The sequence below is a fragment of the Podarcis tiliguerta genome (genome assembly GCF_965153285.1).
Source record: "Podarcis tiliguerta genome assembly, chromosome: 1".
NCBI lineage: Eukaryota > Metazoa > Chordata > Lepidosauria > Squamata > Lacertidae > Podarcis > Podarcis tiliguerta.
The window spans coordinates 111170611-111183957 of NC_139534.1; the positions used below are offsets into that span (position 1 = coordinate 111170611).

The 13347-nt window shown below is 43.4% G+C and overlaps 1 protein-coding gene and 1 long non-coding RNA gene across 6 annotated transcripts in view; one reads left to right on the plus strand and one right to left on the minus strand.

The window, feature by feature from the left end:
- Positions 1-235: 235 nt before the first annotated feature.
- The window catches only part of SPATA7 (spermatogenesis associated 7), a 59965-nt gene continuing 46853 nt past the window's right edge, over positions 236-13347 (plus strand). The window contains exons 1-3 of one of the 5 annotated variants that reach the window (XM_083448183.1): positions 236-639; positions 8223-8297; positions 12196-12291. In XM_083448183.1, coding sequence (XP_083304309.1) covers positions 390-639; positions 8223-8297; positions 12196-12291 — 421 coding nt within the window. In that variant the 5' untranslated portion in view covers positions 236-389. Of the gene's footprint in view, positions 640-8222; positions 8298-9682; positions 9813-12195; positions 12292-13347 lie in introns of those variants that run through there. The other 4 variants (XM_083448184.1, XM_083448186.1, XM_083448187.1 and 1 more) reach the window with 4 other exon arrangements.
- On the minus strand, positions 7242-9630 carry LOC310681483. The gene is made up of 2 exons (XR_014513341.1): positions 9573-9630; positions 7242-7432 (listed from the first exon to the last, which is right to left on the minus strand). It is a non-coding gene; the product is annotated as an uncharacterized lncRNA (long non-coding RNA).

Here is a 13347-nt window from a genome sequence, read left to right on the forward strand (position 1 = left end):
CGTAGCTCAGTGCTGTTTACAATGCCAGGCAGTGGCTCTCCGGGATTTCGGAGGGGGCCCTGCTGCCAACCCCACGTAAACAGGTGGCGGCATGAACCAGGGAGTGGACCTTCCCCGTGGAAAACAGCCGCCCTTCCTGCAGTCCACCCTGCGCAGCGCAAGACACCCGCGCTCCTATACTTGGCAAGGGGTCCCCTCCGCGTTCAAGCAACACCTTTGGGCACGGCGGGACTTCCTTCTGAGGAGACCTGCTGTTCAGCCTCTGCCTCTGAAGCCCCGCGCTCCTTTTTTACCCGGGAGCAAGCCCTACTCGGCGGCGCAGAGAGCCGCGGCTCCGGGCCTCTTCCTCCTCCTCCGCCACCTTGCCCTTCCCCCGGTCCCAGGACGTAATGCGCCCAGCGGCGGCGGCCGCCAAGCGAGTGGCGGTGTCCATAGCAACCCATCGGGCTGCCAGGCCCGCCCCTTGCCGGCCGGGAGAGGCGAGGAAGGAAGGGCAGAGGGAGGGACGGACGGAAGCCGCTGGGCTGGGGCCGCCGGTGGCCCTCTGGGCTAGGAGGAGCCTGGCGGGCCGGGCCAAGAAGATGGGAGTGAGCTTGGAGGGCGGCGGAGGCGGCGGCGGCAGGAGGAGGAGGAGCCCAGGTAGAGATGGCGGGGACGAGCCGGAGAGCGGGGGGGAGAAGGAGGTCCGCCGGCATGTCCTGCGGATGGGAGGGCGGCGAGACCTGGAGGAAAAGGCTGGAGTTGCTCTGCGCTTCCCTTTCCGTGCCCCTTTCTTCTGGCGCCTGCCGGGACACATTCGCACCTTTCGCAGCCGGCAGAAGCGGTCGCTAATCCTGCACCGCCCGCCCTTCACCTGCCTCCCCCCCCCCCCCACGCCGTATAGCCAAATATATCCCTCTCGCCAGAGACTGCAGGCAGTTCCGTGCGCAAGAGCAGACAGACAATAAACAAGCCCTTCCCCTCGCGCGCGCGCCCCCCTCTCCTCTCCTCTCCTCTCCTGCCTTGACTATGACGGCATCGCCAAATGCGCGCAGGGAACCCCCCGCAGCGCGCGCCGCCCCAGTCGCAAGGCTTCTCTTTTGGAGTTCCGCGAGGGTTCCAGAACACCTCGCTTCCATCCCGCGGCTGAGAAAGGGCTCCAGAACGCGCTGGGGGGAAAGGATGAGGAGCGTGGGAGTTTCCCAGCATGCACCCCTCCTCCTCCTCCGCTGTGTTGTCCTGGTTCCCAGCCTCCCTTGCACACAGGTGGTTCTGTGGAGACCTGCCATTCTGGGCAAGCTGGATGAAACAGAAATCGCCGCCCCTCCAGTACAAAGTGCTTTTTTTTAGACGGCAGCCCCATGTAATAAATTGGCCTGGGAGAAAGGCATACTGAGCTGGGTAGGGTTTGCTTCTGTGGCGCTGTGGGTTAAACCACAGAGCCAGGACTTGCCGATCAGAAGGTTGGCAGTTCGAATCCCCGTGACAGGGTGAGCTCCTGTTACTTGGTCCCTGCTCCTGCCAACATAGCAGTTCGAAAGCACATCAAAGTGCAAGTAGATCAATAGGTACCAGCGGGAAGGTAAATGGTGTTTCCGTGCGCTGCTCTGGTTTGCCAGAAGTGGCTTTGTCATGCTGGCCACAATAAAGCGAGATGAGCGCCACAACCCCAGAGTCAGTCACGACTGGACCTAATGGTCAGGGGTCCCTTTACCTTTACACATGTGCAGGATTTGTGGTGTGCTGGTTTCCTAACCTTCTGTCCAGCCAATAAGCCTGGCCTTGTGCCCTTTTGTTTTCTTGTGCAGTTTCTCAGCATGTGCAGTCAATGATTGTGAGAGTTTGAAAGGAGGAGCCAAGGTTTTCCCAAGTGTCACCTAGACTTTGAGAGAAAAAATGGACCCTCGTTATTTTTAAAGAACCAATAGGTCATGGTTTTGTTGGTGGGGGGTTTTTTGGGAACGGAGCTTGGTGGCAGTGCCGGATTTACATATAAGCTAAACAAGCTATAGCTTAGGGCCCCACTCTCTTGGGGGCCCAAAAAAAAATTAAAGGAAAAAATAAACTGGATGTACATTTCCAAAAGTTAAGATAAAAAACAAATAAAATAAAACCTACATACAGCAACAGTGTTTTGTGTTGTGTAGGCTCCTATGATGTAAGTAATGGGCCCCACCTGCTAGCCTGCTCCCTAAAATATCACTGGATTGCTCATTTCTATATATAGGGTGCCTACATTCTGCATGGACTGGTCCATAAATTACCATATAGCATATATTCAACACAAAAAACAGCAACAATTTGTTGTTAACAAAGGACAGCTGGACATATAAAGGGCCCCATTACCTTCAGCAGCTTAGGGCCTCATCAAACCTAAATCCGGCCCTGCCTGGTGGTTATATTATTTCCAACATTTTTTCCTTTTTACATTGCGCTGTTGCTCTCTGGTCCTGCTTGCTGGCTTCCCATAGGAATCGTGTCAACCAGGAAGAATGCTGGACTAGAAAGGCCTGTGGTCTGATCCACAGCATGGCTTTTTAATGTTTTACACGGATTCTGTTGTTACGTGCCTGGGGGTATTTATATTGAAAGATGGTTTTGAAATGATTTTAGATAAATATCCCCATGCTGTAGGGTATTAATTCAACCAAAGTATATATGCAGTCATAATTGATTTTAGTTGGAAGACTGACACTCATAAAGCCTTACTTTGTTGTTTCAACTGGGGTGATTTTTCTCTATGAATGTTCTCCATCTTCTTCCATCTTCTCATTGAGGAATCCCTTTTTCAGCTTTCAAGGCTTACTGATTACAAAGCTTAGAATCCATTGGGTTAAGACAGACAGTGCATGATGTCAACTCAGTTGGAATACAGTGGTGCCTCGCAAGACGAAATTAATTCGTTCTGCGAGTTTTTTCGTCTTGTGAATTTTTTCATCTTGCGAAGCACCACTGTGTATTGACAGTTTCTCATAGGAATGCATTGGCAGTTTTTTAAAAAAGGCGCAAGATGTTTCGTCTTGCGAAGCAAGCCCATAGGGAAATCCGTCTTGTGAAGCAACTCAGAAAACGAAAAACTCTTTCGTCTTGCGAGTTTTTCGTCTTGCGAGGCATTCGTCTTGTGAGGTACCACTGTATATCTAAGGATTCCAGTCTTAGGAACAAAGTTGCTGAAGTGTAGTTAAGTTAATTTTTCCCTGGGATCAGTTTAACTTATGCAGCAATCAAAACAGTTCACCACTGAAAGAAGCACTAACATTTTTTGCATTATTGACAGACCAGTGTTATTTATAAGTAGACATTAATGCAACTGCTCTAAAACAGCTTTATTATTCAAAGCTGGTGGTTTGCACTGAGCTGTTTATCTCCCAGTGCCTTTGCTTGCCAAAGGTTGAAGCAGAAATAAAATAACATCTGTAACACAGAAACATGATTTTACTTGTGGCAAATAAGACGTAATTTACTTACAGGCTGATTACTGAGATATTTATGTTGTTTGAATAGGAGCTATGTGTGTTGTTCAATTGTAAAAGAAAAAAACTGTAATATTTAGATTAGTTTTTAAATGTACTGGCCATTTTTTCAATAACATATTGCTCAAAAAAAGACGTGTGATAATAAAACAACAATAAAACTACTGTTAAATACAAACATACTATTACAAATTACCAGGTCACAGCCATGCAGAGTGGAGCAAACCAAACCAATAAAATTAAATCCTGTTGCCAACATAAATAAAGATGTATTTATGAGGCATCTAAAGAACACAGGAAGCTGGATTAGACTGAGTCAAACCGTTGGTTCATCTAGGTCAGTATCTCAACACCAGGAGGGGGAATCTTTTTTCATCCAAGGGCTGCATTCCCTTATGGGCAACCAGTGGGGGCCATGGGCCAATACTGATCAGGGCCAGAAGCAAAAGTGGATGGAGCGATGTAATTTTTATTTTTGCACGATGTAATTTTTATTTTTGCATAACAGACTAGTTTCTGCACAGACTTGCACACACCTCTCTGTTCTCCATTGATGTACACAGGAGCCATTATCAGTGTGAGGAATCTGATATAGTCTGGAGAGGGCACTAGGCTGGTCCAAATGAACTTTTTTGACTGTTCCTTTAACCACTTCCTTTTCTCATCTGCCTCCCTGGTTTGCTTCCTACTCTATTCTACAGCTTGTTCAGTCCAGCAGTCTTCTTTCATCTTATGGACTGCATTAATGGCTTTGGCTCCTTGCCTGTACTGTCAGCTCAATTCCTGCCACCTCTGCTCAGACCACCTAAAGCCTTCTGAACTACCATAATCTAGTGCCACAAGGACTTGGGGTCACATATTTCCATTTTAGAAAATGTTGCCAAATTTGTCTTTCAAGGTACCCAAGAGTGGCAGAATAGAGAAGCAGCCTCTGTTTAGAAGTAACCTCTGTGTTGACTTGCATCCAGATCCTCATAGACTATGTTCTACCGGAGCCTGCACCAGTTTAGCCCTCTGAGTGTCCGACTGCCCAGTTGCATCGTTAATTCCACCTCGCGTTCAGTGGAGACTGCTCTGCGCTGAAGAACAAGCATGCACTCTGTGACCTTTAGCAAATTCGTTTAATTGAAGCTAATAAAACCGTCTCCAGAGCAGTAGACTACTAGATGAACTTTGCTGTATCTGCCTACTCTACGATTCTAACTTCCCAAGTAGTTAAAAGTTAAGAGACTTACTTCTAACAGAGACTGTGTTGCTGGCTACTGGATTTTTCTAGGTGTTAAATGGATGTACCCCACCCCACCAGCTTAGCATGGAGATTCAGCAGTGGAGTTTTTTCTTAGCCAACTGGGGGGGGGGGCTGTATGACTCCATATAATCTACATAGATTAAAATGTTCAGCAAGTCCAACTAAGACAAAATAATGAAATGATGGTGGTCGCTCTTCTCCAAACATGATTAACCTATGCAGAATTCTAGGGACTCTAGAACTCCCCAAAGCCTGGAGTGGGGTGGGGGAGCAGGTAGGCAGTGCCAGTTCCAGACTCCAGGAGCCCTTAGCACATTCCCAGCAATGGGCCTCCCACCCAACTAGAGCAGGGCTCAGTGCTGCTTGTGGTAGCCGCAGGAGGACATTCATTATATCTAACCAATAGATGGGAGCTGAGCTTGGCTCCTGTACAGCATGGCCACCTGCCACTTCATATCCCTATTTGCAACCCCTCCCTAAGGTCAGTGATGAGCTCGCTTGTTTTCGGCATCGTTGGTCTGGAACCAGTTTGTGGCAGAGAGGCAGAAAAGGAGGCCCAGCTCACACTCTGGGTTTTGCTTTTTTGTTTTTAAACCATTCTTCTCACTAAAGCAAGAAATAACATTTGTGAATATTTTTCGAAAGCTCACATATTTCAGCAATCCGTTAGAATTCAATAATAAGAAAATGACAATGATAGCTGAAATAGTTTTTAGAACTGTACTGCAAATGGCTCGCTTCATATTTTATGTCAGTTTGCTGCTTCAGAGGAACGGGAGAACGTGTAATCCTCCATGATAAAATGTATTAGTAGTCTTTATCTGTTTAATGGATTATGATAAAAAAAATCCGCAGCACATGTGGCAGAAACTGATACCTACCACAATTAAGCAGACGCTTTCACAGTACAGTATTCTAGCTTTAACAGTTCCGCTCGTTAATTATACGTATGCAAGGGTTCATTTTGAATATAGTAATATAATTGTTTTGAGTGTAGTACAGTCGGCGAATGGAGTTTCATGGTATGCAAGAAATACGTGGAAGCTAGCCATTGCACATGATTTTTTTGATTTTTTAAATGTTTGGTGGGTTAAATCTTAGGATGCACCAGAATATCACCCTATACATAGTTTACCATGAACTTGTATGTGAAGAAAGCAGTGCTCCACAGGTTAAATGCTCCATCCTTTTAGCACAGCAAACTTGAAACTACCAATTGAAACTTGTAATTCTACTAATTCCCTCTCCCTTCTTTTCCATTTGTACTTGTGGAGATCAGCAGAGCCCCTACTTGCAGGTTTTAGGAATGCCAAATAATATGGAAACACTTTCAGTCCCGACAAAAGACATTTGCTTTACTGACCCCAGAATTTGACCCCAGTTTATTTTATGATCAGTTATGTATTTCAGTTTCTGTAGCTTTAAGAGGAGTGGGATTGAAGAAATCCAGAATAGCAACCACAAGCACACTAAGTGCCCAGGTTGCAAAGATAATTATATGTTTAATTTTTAATGTGGAAAAGCAGGGTGTAAAAGGGAAGGGAGAGGTAATTTCATACTTCATATCTGACATGACATGCACATATTTTGTACTTGTTTACTGCAGCTGAGTACTAAAAATATAGTACAAGGCAACCCTTTCTCTTTTTGCCTTAGAATCCATAATCCATTTTGATGGGATACATGTGGTCCTACTAATTATGTTAATGATTTGGAGCAGGAAATATTTCACAAAAAGCAAAAATATGTCTTTGGAACAGAAATAAACTACACAGATATGATTCTAGAATGGAATCTCACCCAGGACTCCATCCGAAACCTCTGGGTATAGGGTGGTATATAAAATCAATCAATCAATCAATCAATCAATCTAATAATATTTCATGCCAACTCTCAGCCAAAGAAACTCGCAACACACTCTCAGAAACTCACAACAATGGGGGTTCCAGGAACCTGCTGATGCCTTCTTACTCTCAAGGCTTTCTATTATGGGTAGGCACCAAGTTTGGCAGAGCTATATTTTTTAGATGTGTTTATTAAGGTTTTTTTAAAAAAACAAAAACAACAAAAAACCACATGCAAACAAGACAAAAACAAACAAAGAACAAGGACTGGGTGTAGACATTATTGCAGTTAAAATCAAATAAACAGAAGGTTCTGTACACTTTCTCAGACAACATAATAAAATAGATTCAACAAAGGGACATTTTGGATAATAAAGAACTTGCCACGTAGAGGCATATGTTGTTGGGGGCCTATGCAGCACACTATTTTTAGTTGTAAAGGATGTCAATGGAGACCATACAACATGTCTCTAAGAACCCTCACAAGATGAGTTAAATGATCAGACAAGCCAGTTATCATACTTTATCAAACCATCTGTCGCTAGAGGGACCCAATGCAGACTTCTAATATTTGGCAATTTAACTCCCCCCCAAAAACTTTTCCCCCGCCCAAAAGGTTGATAGAGCTTTGTGAGGCTGCCTGCCCACAACTGGTTCCTGTTTAGCACTCAATCAGCTGCATTTGCACACACCCAATTCCAGGCTATAGCAGATTTATTGGATGAGTTTCCCATATGGTCCAAAGGATAGCAAATAGGACACTTGCCCACTCACAGTTCTTTCTCTGGGACCTGCACACCTCTCTTCTTCTGGCTGCTAATTGCAAATATAGTTTGGAATGATGTACTCGCCTTCCCTTGCATCCTCTCTTGCCACTTTCGATTTTCCTGCAAACCATAGTTTAGTGTTACCTCTATAACTGCTACGAACCAAGGTTTACCCAGTTTGTATGTCATGCGAAATCAAATCTGGGAGAGAATCGGAGTTTGCGATGATAGGAGGAAGCCAGTGAGCCCTAGGATTGTTCTTATTAAACCAAGCAATTGTCTATTCAGGATTCGGATGTCAGGATTCAGGAATCCATGTTTTTGATGTCCCCTCCCGCCTCTGCAAAATATAGAAAGTGCCATGGAAGATCCGGTAGTTCAAGACAGAACTACTGTTACTGGGATTTTGTATTTTACCAGAACTCAGGGTGCAAAGTTTTGTTGCTCAGAAAATGGACATCTTCCAGTGAATTGTCCGTAGCCACCATGATGTTTCAGCTCCAAAACTATGATCTTAGATAGTTTGAAACTCAAAAGTATAGTTACTATAATTATGGTAAAATGAATAGGCACTGTATATTCATTTCAAGATGAAAGGAAAAAATATATGACCATTTTCAGTCCAATCATAGGCAGAGTTAAATCTGCCTAAGTACATTGATATATAGGCTTATGCATTACTTTAACGTATGGTTGCATCAGTGATTTACTACTATTGATATTTTTTCTCTTCAGTTGATGTAATATTAAAGTTAGTTCACCTCATGTATTTTGATGACTTTCCTACAAACTCATGTTTTTCACAATAGGTCATCATAATGAACATACTGACTTTTTATGAGTTTTTAAAAATTCTCTATGCTGAAAGCTATACTTCCACCCTAATTTCTTTGTTTCTTTTTTATATCAGTGCTTGAATACCAAGCCATTCCTCGATATGGACCAGCAAGCCCATTCAGGGGACATTTAAGTACTAAAAGTAATGGTAAGTAATTTGCATAATGGGGTAAACAGCAACATTTTTTAAGTATAGCTTTGCATCGAATTCTTCTTGTTGTGTGGACTCTTAAAATATTTTACATTAAAGCATTGTGGTGAGAACTTAGTTTGGCTGAGACTGTAAAGGTAAAGGGGCCCCTGACCATTAGGTCCAGTCGTGGCCGACTCTGGGGTTGCAGCGCTCATCTCGCTTTATTGGCCGAGGGAGCCGGCGTACAGATTCCGGGTCATGTAGCCAGCATGACTAAGCCGCTTCTGGCGAACCAGAGCAGCGCACGGAAACGCCATTTACCTTCCCGCCGGAGCGGTACCTATTTATCTACTTGCACTTTGACGTGCTTTCGAACTGCTAGGTTGGCAGGACCAGGGACTGAGCAACGGGAGCTCACCCCATTGCGGGGATTTGAACCGCCGACCTTCTGATCGGCAAGTCCTAGGCTCTGTGGTTTAACCCACAGCGCCACCCGCATCCCTTAGCTGAGACTATACTAATGAGTAAAATCTGCCATTGCACAGTGCACATATTTGGAGTGGGGGAGGCTTTGGGGGGTGGGGAGAAGAGAAAGGGGAAGTCTTTTTTGGTTGATCAGAACTGTTAAACAGAAACCGAATACTGATACTCAATGCAAGAATATCAGCTGACCCAAAGTTTTTAGTCTTTGCATTGTCTTGGTTTTAACCAATTCAATAAATAATACATCTCAGTGTAGAAGACTGTTGCTGAAGCTTGGCTTACATATTTTGGGAAAAACACAAATAGAGTTATTTCACAGATGGTTAATTTTGGGTAGGGGGACAGGTTTAGGGCTAGGACCACATGGATCCTTGGTCAGTCCTTGTCAGATTTGGCATGGCCAAAATAAGGAAACATTTTAGGATTCTTGGGCATCACCAAAGCTTTTGACATCACAGTGGGGTAGCTATGGAAACAATCAGGGGGATGAAAATAAAAAGAATTATAAATTTAAACTTGGGAGGCCACAAAAATCTTTTGGCACCATAGCAGTACAGTAGGGGAGCAGTAAAATCAAACTTTTAAAAGGCCTTTTAAGAGTATCTTGGGGGACACAAAATCCTCTTAGAGGATGTATTTATTCCACAGGCTGTGGGTTAGCAACCCCTTATTTATTTCAAGTGATGGATAGAATTTAGGTACAACACTACCTCAAATATGGAGCCATTTTTCTTAAGAGCTTGTGCTGTTTAAAACCCAGTTAGAATCTACATACTTGTTTTATGTATAATTTGTTATTTGCCTCACCAGATAGTTGGATCAGTCCTTTCAGTCCTGATAGGCATGAAGTCTGCTGCCAGGGCCTTCAGGCTGCAGTCCTTAAACTACTTGCTCCAAAGTAGTCATGTTGACTTCATAATGGGGCTATTCTGGAGTAGCTGTTTTTGAGGATCTCATCCTAGTTTCATATGCAGGGATATGTTTTGCTGCTTTGGCTGTTAAACGGTAAACCTTACATCTCAGAAGCATCACTGAAATGGCTCTGTGGTGAGTGATTTGCTTGTTCATGGCTTCATAACTGAAGACAGGCATTCTGATGTAAGTGTTGATTTTACCCTTAGCTTTTCAGTATGTCCATGTGTAAGCCATTTGAGTACAAAGTGTCCTCCTGCGATTTGCCACGGCAAGACATGGGACTTTACTAGTCAGCAAATAAAAAGAAAACAAAGGTTGTAAGAGGTCTGAAAACGGGTGGAAACCGCACAGATGGAAGCCATCAGGTTTTATGGCATTTGAGTGTGCCTGTTGCTAGTTCCACAAACAGTGAGGAAGAACGGATTGTCAGTAGATGTGCACTTACTTACCACTTGGAATCTGAGGTCCAAATAAGTGACCTCTGGCTGCCATGTGCAAAAAAATATATAAAACAGTGCTGAGAGGCGTGTCACTCTGTTTAAGCCCATAGTAAGGAATACATGTATTGAAGAGTTTGGCTAATTAAGGCTCGTTATGTTCAGAGCCCTAAAACCAGCTTTGATTTATTTAAATACCCTGTTAAAGCAGGAATATTAGCTGAATGAAATATTTAAAATATTGCTTTTAGCATGGGACTTCTTGTCCCTACCAGATATCCAGTCTCTCTCACAGCCGCCTCTAATACTACAGCATATGATGTGATCATGCTAGATGGAATATTGCATTATTCATGGGAATAATTCCCTGCTTAGGACCAGAATACCACAGGGGCCACCTCCTGCTGCATGAATCTCCCCATTCTTTTAAACACCACTGAGGAATCAGTGAATCCCATGTACTGTTCAACTGCAGCTGCCATCATCCCTGACTGATGGCCACACTAGTTAGGGCTGATGAAGTCAAACCTGGAGGGCCACAGGTTCCATATCCCTGACTTAGAACATCTGGGGAGGCCCTCATGCATATCCCATTGCAATCTGAAGTTTGTTTGGCATGGTCTTTTCCATTGTCATGCCTAGGCTCTCTGTTCCAGGAGATCCATCTAGCTCCCTCCCTGATGATTTTTTGGAGCAAAGTGAAATGGAACAGGAACACTCCATGCTGCAGCATTTTGTTGCAGATTCCAATTCACCCTGCTCTTCATGAGTTTCTCGCTCTCTTTAAAAAAAAAAATTGATACAGCAAAAAAAGAATAAAAGGATAAAACACAGATACAGAATGACACACAGGAATAACAATAAACACAAAATTTTCTTATCAAACAATAAAACATAAGTTGGTCTTAACACTATAGACTCAACCTCCCATCTATTCCTTATTTCAATTTTATATTACTTATAGCCAATACACACTTTTATCATCATTTAACTTTTTCTTGATATATCTTACCTTAAGGCTAACTTGCAACTATTACTGAAGTTCATTGAATGCTGCAACAGAGTTTAAACTACTATATTTATATTTCAAATATTCTTTGAAGACCTCCCATTTTGAGACAAATTCCTGTTTTGATTTGTTCTTTATTTTTTCTGATAGACCATCTAATTCGGCATATTCTGTCAGCTTTTGGATCCATTCAGGTATAGAGGGAATTTCGATACTCTTCCATTTTGCCGCAATATGAACTCTTGCTGCTGCCATGGCATATAAAAAGATACTCTTCATTTTTTGCAGAATATCCAGACCTGTAACTCCCAGGAGATAGGCCTCTGGTTTTTTATTTAAAAAGATTTTTAGCATTTTTTGCACTTCTGAATGAATACTCTCCCAGAATACCTGTATTTTCCTGCATAACCACCACATGTGGTAGAAAGTTCCTGAATTATCTCCACATCTCTAGCAGTTACTTGACACATTTTTTTACATTTTCGAAAGTTTCCAAGGTGTTAAGTACCATGGGTGTTGCATTTTTAGAAAGTTCTCTCTAATCGTTTAACACTTTGTGACTTTCCAATTATTCTTCCACAGGTTTTCCCATTGGGCCATGGTTATTGAATGGCCAAAGTCTTGTGACTACCTCACCATGGCCACTGTTACCTCCTCCTCCTTGACTTTCGAGTCAAGGAGGAGTCAATAAGTTTTAGAAAGAGTTTTTCTCAATGACCTGTTTCCATCTATGTGTTCCTGCTTTGAACTTATATTTCTGCAATTGCTGGTGAAGACTACTGGCACTTTCCACAATAACGGTCAAATGAGAGAGCCAGTGTGGTGTAGTGGTTAAGAGCGGTAGTCTCGTAATCTGGGGAACCGGGTTCGCGTCTCCGCTCTTCCACATGCAGCTGCTGGGTGACCTTGGGCCAGTCACACTTCTTTGAAGTCTCTCAGCCCCACTCACCTCACAGAGTGTTTGTTGTGGGGGAGGAAGGAAAAGGAGAATGTTAGCCGCTTTGAGACTCCTGAAGGGGAGTGAAAGGCGGGATATCAAATCCAAACTCTTCTTCTTCTACTTTTGTAGCCTTCTGCATTGACGACTCCTCCCGCAGACTAAGCAACCAGTACCTGATCAGGGATCACATGGCAGTCCATTACAATAAAATACTTTCAGCTAAAGGTAAGCATATACAAGTCATTCACCTCTCCTTGAATGGAGTAATTATTTAGTAATACATTTTCCCTGTTATCTGTTGCTTAGGGGGGGAAAGAAAAATCACTCACATTTAAAGCCTGCCATTTTAGAATTAAAAGAAAAATGCCAACTCCTAACCTTGCCAACATTTAACTGAGTGTTTGAAATGCTAAATTTAATCAGAAGCTCTAGTGTTTGTGCATTCTGAAAAGATATTATTTTCCCACTGAAATTACATCAAGAATATATGCACTAGACTGAATACAGCTTGTGCCAATATGTCTGTCTAAAGATTTTCTATCATTAGGGTACATCATTTGCTATTTCTTGGATCGGTGAGCAGATAGTCATTCTCCAAAGTCAGTCCTATGTGCTAATTAATATTTGGCACAAACGTGAGCATTAATTAATCCTCCTTTATTTCTCATTGCATGGCATTGCCTCGACACACTTCCATTTTCACCCTCTATAAAATCACAGTATGTGGTTCAATATTAAAAAAACAAACAGATTTCTAATCTCTTATAAAAATGTTTCAATTGTCAATCCCATAAATAGGAGCAAGATTAAAATAAGAACACAATCCTATGCATGCCTCCTACGAAGTACTGTATGTCCCATAGGGTTTGGTGGCGCTGTGGTCTAAACCACTGAGTCTCTTTGGCTTGCCAATCAGAAGGTTGGCAGTGCGAATCCCCACAATGGGGTGAGCTCCCATTGCTCAGGCCCAGGTCCTGCCAACATAGCAGTTCGAAAGCACACCAGTGCAAGTAAATAAATAGATATCACTGCAGTGGGAAGGTAAACGACCTTTCCGTTCACTCTGGTTTCCGTCACGTGTTCCGTTACACCAGAAGTGGTTTAGTTACGTTGGCCACATGACCTGGAAAGCTGTCTGTGGATGAACACCAGCTCCCTTGGCCTAAACGCGAGATGAGCACCGCAACCCCATATTCGCCTTTGACTGGACTTGACCGTCCAGGGGTCCTTTACCTTCTTTTACCTTACTCCCAGGCACATGGTTATAGGGATGCAGCCTTC